This window comes from Nicotiana tabacum, chromosome 21 (assembly GCF_000715075.1).
Source record: "Nicotiana tabacum cultivar K326 chromosome 21, ASM71507v2, whole genome shotgun sequence".
NCBI lineage: Eukaryota > Viridiplantae > Streptophyta > Magnoliopsida > Solanales > Solanaceae > Nicotiana > Nicotiana tabacum.
Window position 1 is genome coordinate 14,365,262 of NC_134100.1, and position 14,959 is coordinate 14,380,220.

Genomic DNA, 14,959 nt, shown 5'->3' on the forward strand with positions numbered 1-14,959 from the left:
CTCATTGGGATCCGAGGTCCCGTTGTATTCTGGAAGTTCCTGCATCTTGAACTTCTTTGGAATGGGTTTCGGGGTCGCTTCCTCCAGGAACGACCTTTGTATGAACTTCTTCGAATCCATGCCTTTTAGGACCGGGGGTGCGCCCAGAATTTGGTCGACCCTAGAGTTGTAGGTCTCGACCTTCTTGTTGTTGGCTTCTATCATTTTCTCGCCCGATTCGATCTTTTTGGTGAGCTCCTCGAGCATTTTTATGACGGCGGGATCGGTCATCGGCCCGTTATTGCTCGATCTCTCTGGTACCTGTTCGGCTGGAAGAGCTGTCCCCGGTGCTACCGTGCTGAGAGTTTTCTTGTGACTTCGCAGCTGAGCAATAGCTAGTTGTTGTGCCTGCAACATTTCAAAAATAACATGAAGCCTAACCTCACGTTCTTCCGTAGTTGGGGTTTTCTGTGCTTCTTGTAGACCCCTTTGGTGTATGCTCCTGTCAGTGTGGGAGCTTATGTCGACGCGTTGGGCGTCGCGTGAGACCGCGTCCACGGGGACTGGCTCCGGTGCATTCCCAAGGTTTTGCGGCGGCACAACAACACCTGGAATAGCCACACCGTTTTCCCCATGGTCCTCAAGATTGTTGTTTTCATCTCCGTCTACTGAGTTAGACATTTCGACCTGAAATCGAAGATCTTGAACAAGAAAAAGCGTGAAAGATAACTTGCGTTATGTAGTAAAACCAGCAAGAAAATAATCACTATTATATTTAGCCCCACGGTGGGCGTCAAACTGTTTACCGTGAAAATGGTAATAACAATTAAATTTGTTGATATGACTCTAAAAATACGTGATCTATTTTTATGATGGTTTGTTAAGCAGTTGATGCTAATTATATAAGATTTAGAGACGAAATAAAGTTAAGAAGGGAACTATAACCAAACCGATAGGTTAGTTATTTGGGGCCTCGGGCTTGTCAATTCTGGGCCTTGAGGTCGATCCCGAGGCTCGTCCACGAGCTGTTGAGGGTAATCGGGGTAGGGCTAACAGTTATGAGATAATTAAAGTGGGCTCTTTATGGCCAATGATAAGCAATAATGATGAACAAATATGAAGATAATCAATGAAAGCTATAATATCAAGAGAATATGTTAGAGAGTGAAATAGAGAGTTCTTGTATATTTTGTGTGGAGCAACTGAAGTGACCAACCCTTTACAAAGTGATAGGGATCCCCTTTATATAGGAGAGAAATCTCATCATAGTACAACAAGCATTAATTACAAAGATATGGAGATGTGACCACTAGATGACACCCTGACTCGTGTCTTAGTGTAGCTCTCTAGGCTCTGTCAGTCTTAGCCACATGCCTTGGAAAATCCCCGTTTCTACTGTGACCGTGATCAATATTATCCTAAGACCGAGTGCCGACGAGCTTCGAGAGAGGAGACTCGATCATAACCTTGTAGCTTCGAGACTTCGAGATGGTCTTCTGAGGTACTTTGATAATGAGAAATTGGACCCTCCGATTTCACCGTACATACGTTGGTTACTGTATTTTAGTTATCCACATTTATTTCAATTGTATACCGCAAATATTATTTCTAGGGGTTAATTTTCCCAACAGTAATGCAGTGGACAGCTCCCCGCTGAATCGTGAAAAGACGCAAGAAATGCCTGAAGAAATTACCAAGGACAGAAATATTCGTGCTTTAAATACCCCCTGGACGGTATTTCTAGTTATTTTAGTATCGCAAAGAGCTAGGGCAATTCTTTTTCGAGCAAGGTTGGCCTGGATTAGCTCTAATACAAGACCCTTCCGTGATTCTCAATGGGCTTGTTGATTAAAACTATGTGTCCATCTTTAATTTTAAATTAAAGGCTTAGATTGTCTGATTCTCTTTCTTCATTTTCTTGCTCAATGTTCAAAGGAGAAGCAGTATTTGAGCTTTTGTGGTTAAGTTCGAAGGAAATATTGAAGCTTGATGTTTTTGCCAAATTCATCTTCAAAGGCATAACATTCATTTAAGCAAATGCTAGCTTTTCCAATTTTAAGAATCTTTTCAGCTCGTTTATTGATCTCTTCCTCTTGAATAGCTTTATTTAGCAACATGACTTTCAAAAATAAGAGGATATACTCCAATCCGATAAAATTTATACTCTTATCCGTTTCGATATGACTTTCATTTGCTCTGAAGGTGGCGTGTTCTGGTTTTCTTCCGTCAGAGGAGATGTCTTACAAGAGAGAGATGAGAATTGCTAAGGGGTACAATGGTAAATTTTAAGTGTTCTATTTTTTTTAAAAAAAATTAATAACACATGTTACGACCTTATTGTTGGGTGACATTATACATATTCTGAAAAATTGGTAAAGAAAAAAGTAGTGTGTCCTTAGATACGCTCTGAAAATATTTAGTGTAAGGTGATTTTCGACCGCTAAGAATGTGTAATAGAGATTTGATCTATAATTCATATGGTAACAAATATATTTTGCCCCTAAAATAAGGGGGTACGTTTAGTGTATAACCCCTCGACAAGTAAAAATGAACGGAGAGAGTACCATTTTTCACATAACTTGCTTTTCATTTTTTCAAAGGTTTATTAAATGCATTTATTATGAAAATGTTATGATATAATATTATTTTATCATATTATCCTGGAGTTTTAAAGTTTTTTTGGGTGGAGTTAATAATACTTACGAGGTACGATTTAATAGAAATTGTGCTCAGCCTCCTACATGAGGCAACTTATCACTTCTTGTTTCAGATAGCGACACAAAATTGACGGCGCGATCTAAACGTCACCTCCATTCTCTGTTAGTTATAGTCTTTAGTCTACCTTTCGGAGATTGACCTTTCTTTCTCTTCTTCCTAGTCTGATCGGTCGAGCTCTCGTAATCGATTGCTCGTATGTCCATTTCATTCTGGCTAGCGCACATCTCCAGCTATGTTTCCAACCTTTCATTTAATCTATCATTCCCGTATGAGGCATCATTCTCATGTATGTTCTTAGAGGTTCTAGTGATATTGTGAGAAGGCTAGTTGTGTACGTGCAATTATACTTCTAATTATCATGTTATGATGATGATGTCAAATTTTAATTTTTATTCCGCACTTATGTATTTTGGCTAATGTTTTGAGTTATAATGAGACTTTTAAACCAAACGTTTTAAGATGGTGTTTTAAATGCTTAAGTTATGTTTCGCACTTTGAAATGACTATCAATAGGTGGACATGTTTATGTGGTTTGCTTGGTGTGAGATGAGGTAGGGGCAGATTTAGGACGTTTTTATGTTGCACGTTAATCCATGATCTTTTCGTAAAATTAAATACTTTATGTATATATTTCGTAAAATTAATTTAATATTATCAGTTGATATTCATGCTCCAACAAAGTTGCGTGATGCACCTCGCAGTGCGTAGCCACACTATGACAAGGATGGTCAAGTGAATACCCTTCGCCGAAAAATTATACTGAGTGTATAAATCAATTATTACTTTGTATGGTTATAGATTATATTTTTTAATTCCCTTATAATTGATTAAGGCATTCTTAGTGGTCTAGGGTGTTTAAAGTGAGGTGATCACGAGTTCAAATGACTGTCCAAACATTTAAATTGCCCGTTTTATTTGTTAAAACTAAATGGAGACTACCTTATGTGGTCTATTAGACTCTTTTTCAATGTAAAACTTCTCTAATAAATAACTCTTAAAACTTAAATTGTAAAAACAAATAACTAATCTTAAAAGTAGTTTTAAAATTAAATATTGTTTCTTAAATAAATTTTATAATATAAAAGTCAAGTTCTACAAAAATCTCTCTACATGCTACAAAGTCTCTCGACTCTCTCTTTCCTTTGGTTTTATGCTTGCTCTTAGCAGTAATATTTCTATTGTCATCTTTTTTTATGTTAGTTTTGATTTACAAAATTATAGCCTTGTTACAAGTATTTTTATTGTTTAGCTAGATGTATCGTAGTTTGATGTAAAAATCTTGGTGAACTTATTCATCGGGAAAAAATTATTTTTTTTAAAGTTTGGACACCCTTGGCAAGACTATGACACTGGCACCAGGTTGAATGTTGAATTATTTATCGAGAGAAACATGGATTGATCACTTAGTACTTTTTTTTCTTGCTCTTTAGCAGTGCACGCATGTTCTAAAAATTCTAAATCCGCCTCTAAGTTGACGGCACTGAATGTCCGTCAGCACCAGGTTGAATGTTTAATTATTTATCCAGAGAAACATGGATTGATCACTTAGTACTTTTTTTTCTTGCTCTTTAGCAGTGCACGCATGTTCTAAAAATTCTAAATCCGCCTCTAAGTTGACGGCACTAATGCCCGTCATGCTTCCTTTTTGGGGTGTGACAGGATACTTACAATTGCTGGTTCATTAAAGGAGCGCGCACACATGCTCACATAAGGCAGTCGATTAAAGTGTTGAAATTTTGTGATTTCATTCTTATAGAAATTTTGTCATTTCCATTCTTATAGAAATTTTGTGATTTAAACAAAGGGGAAAATAACATGAGAAACAAGAACAAAAGAAAATCTCGGAAAAGGCAAATAGAGATGGAAAAAAGTTATCTCACATGATAGAACCATATCAGTAGTAAGTACATTATTTATTTTAATAAAAACCTCTCCTGATTCTGCTGCAGTAGTGGGAATTAAAATAAAATGGAAGTCAATATTGCAGTTAGCTAGCTGTATTAAGAATTAATTTAATCTTTTTTTTCTGCAAAGGATTCTTTTGGTAGCAGACCTGGATGGAATCATCAGCTCATCAAGCCACTCGTGCACAGCTAATTAGATAATTATCTTTATTATATTTCTTAATTACCACTCTGTCAATTCAGTACTTACTTAAATAATTCTGATTCTCTGTTTGTTTAGATCTCAAATCTTTCTATTACGTACTAACCTACATATTCATCTCATTTTCCTTTTGGATATCCTTTTTCATTCTTCATTAAAGAGTTACTTAAATAGCCTATCACCCAACTGAATAAACCAAATAAATTGGTGGATATATAATACATGTATAATCCAAGGTCAATAGATGTATAATTGTTATAATCAAGGCATAACCTATGTATACTGATTAGGAAAAGTAAATAGTGAATCTGGATTACTATTTACTTTTCGTAGCAAGTATACATTGATTATATACTGATTATATATGAGATTATACACAATTATACACAATAGCAACAGCAACAACAAACCCAGTGAGTTCCTACAAGTGAGGTTTAGGGAGGGTAGTGTGTACGCAGGCCTTAGCTCCATCTTGAGAGGGCGGAGAGGCTATTTCCAATCGACCCTCGGCTAAAGACAAGTTGAAAAGAATAAGTGGCAATAAGTGGTAACAACAAGGTATTAAGGAAACTAAAATGAAAGAATGCAATCAAATAGTAGATAGTACCAGCAATCCAAGAATAAAGAGATATCATGCTAGCACTACTTCTACCGATCTAAGAAAGAAAACTGAAAACGTGCGGCTGCCTACGAACCGTCCATCGTAATTTTCGATCTCCACACCCTGTTATCAAGGGTCATGTCCTTGTAAACCTGCCTAATTACCTCTTTCCAAAACTCTCACACCTCCTAACTAGGCATCTGTGTTTTTACTCTTCACACGTCTGAACCATTTGAGCCTCGTCTCCCACATTTTATCCTCCACGAGGGTCCCTCCCACATTTTCTTGAATAACTTCATTCCTAATCTTATCTAACCTAGTATGTCCGTACATCTATCTCAACATCTTCATTTCAGCTACATTCACGTGAGATTATACATATCATAGTTGCTTTTTGTTCAAACGATTAGGTAGCTGGCTATTTAAGTTAATTTTTCTGCATCAAAAGCATCATATTTACTGCCTTCTGGAGTAATTGGTTAATCTACCACAATTACAAAGGTAATAAAGAGGAACATTTCTTCGGCTTCTAAAACAGAATATCACCTTAGATTATTACCCTTACACATGGCCAACCATCCAAACATGCACAAAATGTAATATTTAATTTAGTCGTGAATCTCCATTATAAACAGATTATGTCTTACCTTATTATTATTCTTGCCGACTGTTCCGCTACTCCAGCTGCAATCTCCTTCTGTTCCGCTTCTACAGCTAAGACCACCTCAGAAAACCATGTACTTAGCATTCAAAAATATTATGACAATATAGATTAAATAAATAGAAATTATTAGTGACTTTGTAGGCCTAATATGTAGCAGCTTACCAAATTCCAAGAAATGCTCATGTTACTATCATATGCTTGATAAGATTCTTATTCCAAACACCATTATATTTACTTCATTTTCCTTATAAGTTACATTACTACTCATTTTATTATTGCCCCATCAAAAAAAATAGTGTTTCCTTTCAAGAAAATAAAGAACAAAAGCAATGCTTACTTCTTCAAAATCTAACCATTTTCGATCGATTAGTTTGCCTGGAAGATCACAATCTAACCATGTTAGATCGATATGTTTGCCTGGAACATCGTATCAAACAACTGAACGAGTTAAACAGGCGATCAATAATCTACAAAAGTTGGAAATATCAACTGCGTCAACAGCAGAGATTATGTACAATGGTTTACTTGGTGTAGAGGAGTTATATAAGTGCATGAATGAGTTACTTAACTTGCCTCAAACACTTCAAGCATTTTCCCAATATCGACTTGGGAAAATGGTTGAAAATTTATTGGATAAATCCGTGAGGCTTCTTGATCTTTGTGGAACAACAAGGGAACTTGTTTCACAATATAAAGAAAATGTAAGAGACCTTCAATCGTCACTCAAAAGGAGGAAAAAAGATTCAACAACAGAAACCAGCATAGCCAAATTCACCGCCTTCGGCCAGAAGATTAAGAAGGAAGCTAAAAGATTAGTTTTGGTCTTAAAGCAAATGGATCAAGAAGCTGAGGGAGGATTTGTACCAAAAGATGCAGATCAGGACACAGTAGATATGATTAAAACACTAAAGGAAGCTAATGCAATGCGCATTTCTATTTTTCAAATGTTCTTGTCTTTCTTGTCTGTTCCACTTTTGAAGCCAAAGTTATCTAAATGGTCATTGGTTTCAAGATTGGTAAATAAAGGAAGATTAGCATGTGAAGTTCAAGAAGAGAAAATGAACTTGGAAACTAGGTTGGAATCATTTGAGGGTCATCTTGATCACTTTGAAAATGGATTGGAAGGAATATATAGGTGCATGAGTAGATCAAGAAGCTCTCTCTTGAATATTTTGAAGGAACTCGGATTCAGTACGCCGATGTGGTTCAACCTGGAATTATGTAGAGAGAAAAAAGAGACGGCCGTTGAAAAACTACTCGGAGAGTTATGTCTTTTCAGAAAAAGTCCTAATGTTAGAGCTCCTTATTATATAGGTAGACATTCTTTTTCTTAAATTTAAAAAAAAAAAAAAAAAAAATGCCCTCTCCCTCTTTCTGCAAAAAAAACTCTTCTTTTTGTGTGAAGAACTTCAGTGGAAATATTCTAAGGAGAGAAGAACAGCTCGATCTTCTACGAGACATTTGGAACAATCTTCTTTATAGGTACGATGACGGTTAACTTATGCAGTGTAATTCGTGTTTTGAAGCATGTGGTTGCACTATTTGAGTAGTGAAATAAATACGTTACATTTTGGAGAACTGTGTGTTCTTTATTATATTCGTATTTTCCCTTATTGTTATCAGAACCAGGTTATTTGTTTCCTAGTTTATGATTAAAAGGGATAGAACAACAACCTTCATTCGATGAATGTTACAGTGATATATGATCAATCTTATTATTAAATTGACGCGTTGTCACTGTTTGAAAGAGAATTGTGTAACGGTGACATCCGAATTGCTGTATTCCTTCTTTCAAAATATTGTTCATAGCATTTTGAATGATGTTATTTATGGCGTTTTAAATTGAATACATAAGTTTTTTTTTATTATTATTTTTGGTTGAAACTTACTGCGGTGACATGATTCTGCAAAATATGAGGCAACCTTTTTTTTCTTTTTCCTTGCAAAACATCAGTGTAACAAGGTAGAGAATTAAGGTGAACACATTATACAAAATGAAAGAATACTTAGACCTAAGAAATTCTATTGTTTGTCATCATCATCGTCATCGTCAAATTTTGAAGGTCTATACTGCTGAACAACAAGAACTGAACCACTAATATCAAATTCTGGAGAAGCCAAAAAATCGCCTACTTTACCGAGCTCAGGAAATTCTTCCCAATCACTCATTCCTGTTGTTAAAACCGAATGCCCTCGCCCATCCTTTCCTACTATGAACAATGAATACATTTCAGCCATGTCTCTCAAGGCAGATGCCGTCTCTGCACCACTTTCTACAACCTTCTCGACGTACCCTACTTGACCGGTCACCACATACCTAATAATTTAAAAGTTACTGTCAATATCACACCAGAATGAGAATAATCAACTTAACACAACTACTTCCTTTATTCGTATTTAAACATTTTACAGAGTAAAAAGGCGATAAAGTTGTAGCATGTTATTACCTGTTATGAAACTCTGTCAAAATTGCATTATCTGTTTCTTTCTCTACTTCGTCATTTGATATTGCCATCAAGACATCATCCGTCTTGTGGGCAATATTGACGCCTGCAATTTGTCCTCTTGAAGATGCTGGAAGGAACCTAATTATGGTGAGATTTACGTGATGATCCATGCCAAGACGTTTACTAAAGCCTAGTGCCTCACGATCATCAGGTCCGCCAAAAAATAAGATAGCAATGTGCTGCAGAGAGTCAGAACCCGAAGGATTTAAGGACCCGGCTGTCAGTCCCCGGTCAATAAGAATGGCAACTGAACATGGGACATGACGAAGAACTTTCTGATTTGTAGTTCGTATACCTTGTTTCCCGTTTTCTAGCTTCCCATCGATTCTCTGGTGTTTGTGGAAAGGAAGAACGACGATAGATGCTCTTATGTCTTCAGCATTGTTACAAATATCTGCATGCATACGTGAAAAGGGAGATACCGCTTTAATCTGATGAACCAATAACCCTGTCTCACTAGTGAACATATCCACAGCGTCATTTATCTCAACAACATCATTCCCACCATAATCATCTTCATCGCTTAGTTCATCTTCTTCTTTTTGATTGTACATCAAATTAGTCTTTTTTTTACCAGGGAGCTCAACCAGATGCATTAAGTAAGGGGTTATTGGAACATCTCTTGGCCCTCTGGAGGCTGCAACAAGTCCTAACATAGTTGCCACTGGTCGCGGACTATGCACACAAGCAAGTATTCGTAGTTCGCTTTCTGGATTTTGAGATTCAAAATATATTTGCCTGTAACCAATAATATCACTTTCTCTTCTCACCATGAAAGCTACTATCGGTCCCCATACCAATGTATTCACAATAATTGTTGCAATCATCACGTCGTAGAAATTCTGGCTCAAAACAAGCTGCAAATTTGAGCACTCTTAGTTTCACGTTAGTAACAGGCAAAAGAAAGCAGTTAACTAATGTAAGCAAGTAAATTGAAACATTATTATTCTTACAAGGTATAAAACAATATATATGCTTCAATCTGTTCTTGGAAAGGAAAACTTACATCATCCGTCAAGCCAATTGTCAACGCAAGCATATCAACATGACCTTTTAGGTTCATCATAAATGCCAAAAGCACCCCTTCTCGATAAGGAATCTTTAGGTGGAAGCAAGCTGCCAATGTTCCAACAATCTTCCCTCCAATGCTCGACAAAATAAGGATACAGAATACCATGAAGTTACGAAGATTTTTCAGCTTAGTCACATTTGCCCTGAAACCATGGTTGCCAAAGTAGATTGGAAATATGAAATTGTGAATTGGATATGTGAGTTTGATCAACAAAGTCCGAGCTGCTTTTCCTCCTCTAGGAAACATTGAACCAATGAGGAAAGAAGCTATGATGCTGCTGAATCCAAAATGTTCGAGTGCCATAGCAGCGACATAGAGAATCGCCAGAAGTACACATATTTCAGCATTTCTAAGGTACTTCTGGTTCCTATTCCTCCTATTCAACCAATTAGCGAGATACATATTGATTACAATAACTATACCGACAATAATAAAATAGAGGAAAAAGAAAAAGATCCATTTTGCAATTGATGTTGACTTGTATTCTGAAAGTATAAACAATAGAAACACAGCATATGCATCGGCTATCAAGGAAGAAGATATAGCCAACCGTCCAGTCTCAGAAGTTGAAAACTTAAGGTCAGCTGCCACACGAACCACGTTTGGAGATGCTGCATTCGCTAAGGTTATTATGATCATTAAGGACATCATGAATGAAGAACCACGGGAAGCTGTCTCTTGAAATACTAAGAAAGTGACAGCAGCTGCAAAGAAAGTACATGCTAAACTGCTGCCACATGCAATAATGCTCGCCGGACGTATGTTGCGCATTAGATAAGGGAAGTCCGTCTCAAGACCAATCAGAAACATGATTATAGTTCTAAAAATCAACGCCATGAATTCATAGTAACCCGAAGCGTAACTTTGAATGAAGAATTTCTCTACTGCTTTGATCCGTGAAAAACCCGAGGGACCCATCAAGAACCCCGCCTGTGTAATGAACCACATAAAAGATGTAAGAACAAGAAACAACTCACCCATATGTCCAATCAAAAACAAAGTTATCAATTTGGAAATATCTTGTCACTGTGCACTCTAGGAAATTTTAACTCTTTAATAAATAGCAGGTCATATAGTCCAGCATACTTGTGTCAAAAATGCAACATTGGACCATAAGATCTTTTTAGCTATAAAGAAGTCTTTTTTCCCTCCATTTTTTTTAATGATGGTGATATCCGGACCAGTTTGTGCCTACCTCGACTATTCCACGGGTACCTTCAACCTCCAACCACCACAAGCACAAGGTAACTTTACCCATAGGTCGGGGCCAATTTCTTGTGTTTCTAATCTAAGTCTAAATTGATTAGAAGTTTAGAAATTAACCAAGAAATAAAATAAACAAATAGCTAGCACTACAAGATCCCTAATTCATGTAATAGACAAATCTTGAACAAACTATAGAATAAAAACAGAGATCCTACATAATTGGGCAATCAGATTTAACATACATTACAACAACTATACATGCACACAACATATTCGTATAAATGTTTGTGTGAAGATGACATACTTACGAGAATTTGAACAATGGGTGAAGCTTGGCCTAAGGGCTTGAGCAAAATCTGCAGAACATGAGAGATCACAAGAATGCCAGAATATTGCAAACCCATGCTAATAATTGGGTTGACCAATTCATTATTGCATGAGGCTTGTTGCTCTGTGCCAGCCATTTTCTTGGAAGGAGATTAAAATGGTTAATTACAAGAATTTGGTTATTTGAAGAAGCATTTTCATTGTAATAAAAGAGATTAAAAAAGGCTAAAAGGGTGAGAGGGGAGGGATGAAAAGAGACAGGATAATGCTGCTAGTGATAGCTTTTCCTCCCCCACCACCTTCTTCCTTGGTCCTTTGCTGCTGAATTTTTTTTTCTTTGTTTTTTCTTTGTTTGAACCATTTGTGTAAACCGAAAGAAGTGCGAAAACAAGGTGGTGGATTGCTAGTATCTTTTTGTTTCTTGGTTTCGACCGTTATTAGCGGATGAATGTCTCGTGTCTTGTATATGTTTTATTTTGTTGGCTTTGGCCTATATATGCACAAAGCTTTTATTTTATTTTATTTTAATGCACAAAGCTTACATGGCTGCATTAATGCTAGATAAGGGTGTAAAAATTTGGGGGGAATAAAAGCTTTTTCTTTTTTTGTCATAAAGCATTTCAAATATACCCAAACTCGAAAATTCTATTTTGAAAATTTTACTCAATATAGCTGCGCCCAAAATAATAGCTAGTAAATATGTTATGTTTTTGTGTATGTGTGTGTATAGGCAATTCAAACGGGCACTATGTTTCTTTATGTGCCAATTTGGGTTATATATGCAGTCCACATTGGTTCAAACTTTTGGATGACTAACTTAGGCTATGCCCAAAATGATTGGCCACTGACAATATGTTCAGTGCAACCCATCTATTGGAAAATGTATATGTTTATGAGGTAATTAATTATGACACCCTAACTAAATAATATCTAATAAATATCCAAAATATATCGATCTTGCCCGGACAAAGTTTGTTGGGAGAATTTAACGGAAAGTAGTATTGATTAGTATTTGTTATTTTAGACGTAATGAAAATTAACCAAGACTAAAAACTTTTTTCTAGGATACCATCTGGGTAAGCTTAATTAAACTGTTAATCTAAAATCAGGTAAAGTAGAAATATTGCAGCGTTGACTGTTTCCCGAGTGCAGGTCCACACACCTTGAATCCTTGCATTGACATTTGAATAACGCACGTGAATTTTACATCTGTCAGTTGTAACGACCCGGCCGGTCGTTTCATGAGTTATCACTCCATTTCTCTCATTTCTGCTTTTTTATGTGTTGTTCAGCTATATTTCATCGTATCGCGTTAGTTGGTTTGGGTTCGGAGTGGTTTTGTAGAGAAATGAAACATTTAGTCTCTTTTGGGAAGCTTTAGTTGGAAAAGTCAACCGGAAGTTGACTTGTGAGTAAATGATCTCGGAACTTGACTTTTATGATTCGGATAGCTTCGTGAGGTTATTTGGGACTTAGGAGCGTGATCGGAATGTATTTTGGAGGTCCGTGGTAGATTTAGGCTTGAATTGGCGAAATTGGAGTTTTGGCGTTTTTCGGTTGGTAGTGAAAATTTTAATAACGGGGTCGGATTGGAATTCCGGAAGTTGGAGTAGGTCTGTTGTGTCATTTGTGACGTGTGTGCAACATTTTCAGGTAATTCAGATGAGGTTTGATAGATTTTTGCATCGTTTGCGGAATTTGGAAGTTTGGAAATCCTTAGACTTGAATCCAATGGTGATTTGATGTTGTTTTGAGTGTTTTGAAGGTTGGAAAAAGTTTGAATGATGTTATGGGATGTGTTGGCATGTTTGGTTAAGGTCTCGAGGGCCTCGGGTGAGTTTCCGGTTGTTAACGGATCATTTTGGACTTTGGAAAAATAGCATATTTTCTGGCATTTTTGTTGCAGAGATTTGTTCTTCGCGTTCGTGAAGGGGAGCTCGTGTTCGCGAAGGTCTGACCAGTGGAAGGATCGCGAACGCGAGGAGTTGAATGCGTTCGCGGAGAGGAAAGATGGAACAACTGGACCATAAGGATTTCTCCTACGCGTTCGCGTAGAGGACAACGCGTTCGCGAAGGGTCTGGCAGGTGAAGCTACGCGTTCGCGAGAGGGTACTCGCGTTCGCGAAAGAGGAAATTTGAGCAGTGAATTTTTGTGCTTTGTGAACGCGAGATTCGTGAAGAAGCGCACTTGAGCAGAATGTTTAAGTTCAAAATCGAGAGTTTTGGTCCATAATCTCAAAATTCATTAGAGAGCTCGGGAGAAGGCGATTTTGGAGGGGATTTTTAGAGGATTGATTTGGTGTAAGTGTTTTTCACTAAATCCCATGATTATATCTTGATTTTTATCATTTAATTTAGGAATTTGTGGTGAAAATTGGGAAAAATGGATGAAGATTTGGAGAGTTGATTTTGGGGATTTGTATGACCATTTGATGTCGGATTTTGGTGAATTTGATATGGGTAGACTCATAAGCTAATGGATTTTTCAGTTTTGTGATTTTTATCGGATTTCGAGACGTGGGCCCGGGGCCGGGTTGGAGCAAATTTCGGATTTTTTGGGTTAATTTGATTATTTTCGCTTGGGCTTCGCTCCTTTAGCGTATATTGATGATAATATACTGATTTTAGTTAGATTTGGAGCACTTGGAGGCCGATTCGAGAGGCAAGGGCATCGAGGGCTAGAGTTTGGACCGGTTTGAGGTAAGTAATAATTGTAAATGTTGTCCTGAGGGTATAAAATCCCGAATTTCACATCGTTTCACTACTTTGAGGTGGCGTACATGCTAAATGACGAGCGTGGATTCGTGCACCGTTGGGGATTGTGACTTGGTCCATCCCGTACGACTATTAAGTCGTGTATTTGATTGAAAACTATTTGCTACTATTATGTTTTGGAAAGTATTACTATATTTTGGGCTGAATGTCATATTTGGGCCTCGTGCCAACTGTTTGGACCCTTAGGGGCTTTTTACTACTGTTTTCCTCACTATTTTGATTTAATATCTACACTTAGTCATGTTATGTTTTACTGATTTCATAGCTCGGTGTTGTTTACTCTGTTTGAATTCTATAAACGATATTTTGGGCTGAGCACCCTGTTTTACTGTTAGCCCGAGTGGCTTGAGAGATTTCTGACTGAGTGAGGCCGAGGGCCTATGTTGTGAGGATATTATGGGATCGGGGCTACGCGTCGCAGTATGTTATACTGATTGTGATATATGAGAGGCCGAGGGCCTGATTTATTATGCCACGAGATGGCTTGTTATAGCGCTTGGGCTGTAGGAGCCCCTCCGGAGTCTGAACACCCCCAGTGAACGCAGGTACCTAGTGTGAGTGATGTGATGTAGCCTGAGGGGCTGTTGTTGATTCATATTGTTGCCCGAAGGGCTGATTACGAGTGATTGTGAGGTACCCCGAGGGGCTGGTTCTGTTGATATTTTTTCCGGGGGCGGTTTATGGTACATGTTTTGCCCGAGGGACTGTTTACGTTTCTATCATTTTTACTCACTGTTTTCATCACTCATTTGAAAACTATTGAAAGATGTTTTAAAAGAAACGACTTTACTGAAACTGAGTTTGTTTTACGAGGTAAATGATTTCTGTACTGTTTTGGAAAATGTATTGTATTAGTTGTGGTGTTATGACACGGAATTATCTGTTTTCTTACTGCTCAACTTTCATTTACTCTTATTACTTACTAAGTTGGCGTACTCACATTACTCCCTGCACCTTCTGTGCAGATCCAGGAGTTGCGGGTCGCGATAGTGACCATTGATCGT

General features: G+C 37.4%; 2 protein-coding genes across 3 annotated transcripts; one reads left to right on the forward strand and one right to left on the reverse strand.

Moving 5' to 3' along the window:
* Positions 1-6,397: 6,397 nt before the first annotated feature.
* On the forward strand, positions 6,398-7,402 carry LOC107776528 (uncharacterized). The gene has a single exon (XM_016596447.2). The coding sequence runs from the start codon at positions 6,398-6,400 to the stop codon at positions 7,400-7,402; it is 1,005 nt and encodes a 334-aa protein (XP_016451933.1).
* Positions 7,403-8,077: 675 nt separating this feature from the next.
* Positions 8,078-11,676, reverse strand: LOC107776527 (cation/H(+) antiporter 2-like). 2 transcript variants are annotated; one of them, XM_016596445.2, is made up of 4 exons: positions 11,162-11,676; positions 9,582-10,577; positions 8,516-9,432; positions 8,078-8,385 (listed from the first exon to the last, which is right to left on the reverse strand). In XM_016596445.2, the coding sequence occupies exons 1-4, from the start codon at positions 11,315-11,317 to the stop codon at positions 8,091-8,093; spliced, it is 2,364 nt and encodes a 787-aa protein (XP_016451931.1). In that variant the 5' UTR covers positions 11,318-11,676; the 3' UTR covers positions 8,078-8,090. The 2 variants fall into 2 exon arrangements, with proteins under 2 accessions (XP_016451931.1, XP_016451932.1); XM_016596446.2 differs by having other exon boundaries at positions 11,158-11,646.
* Positions 11,677-14,959: the final 3,283 nt, after the last annotated feature.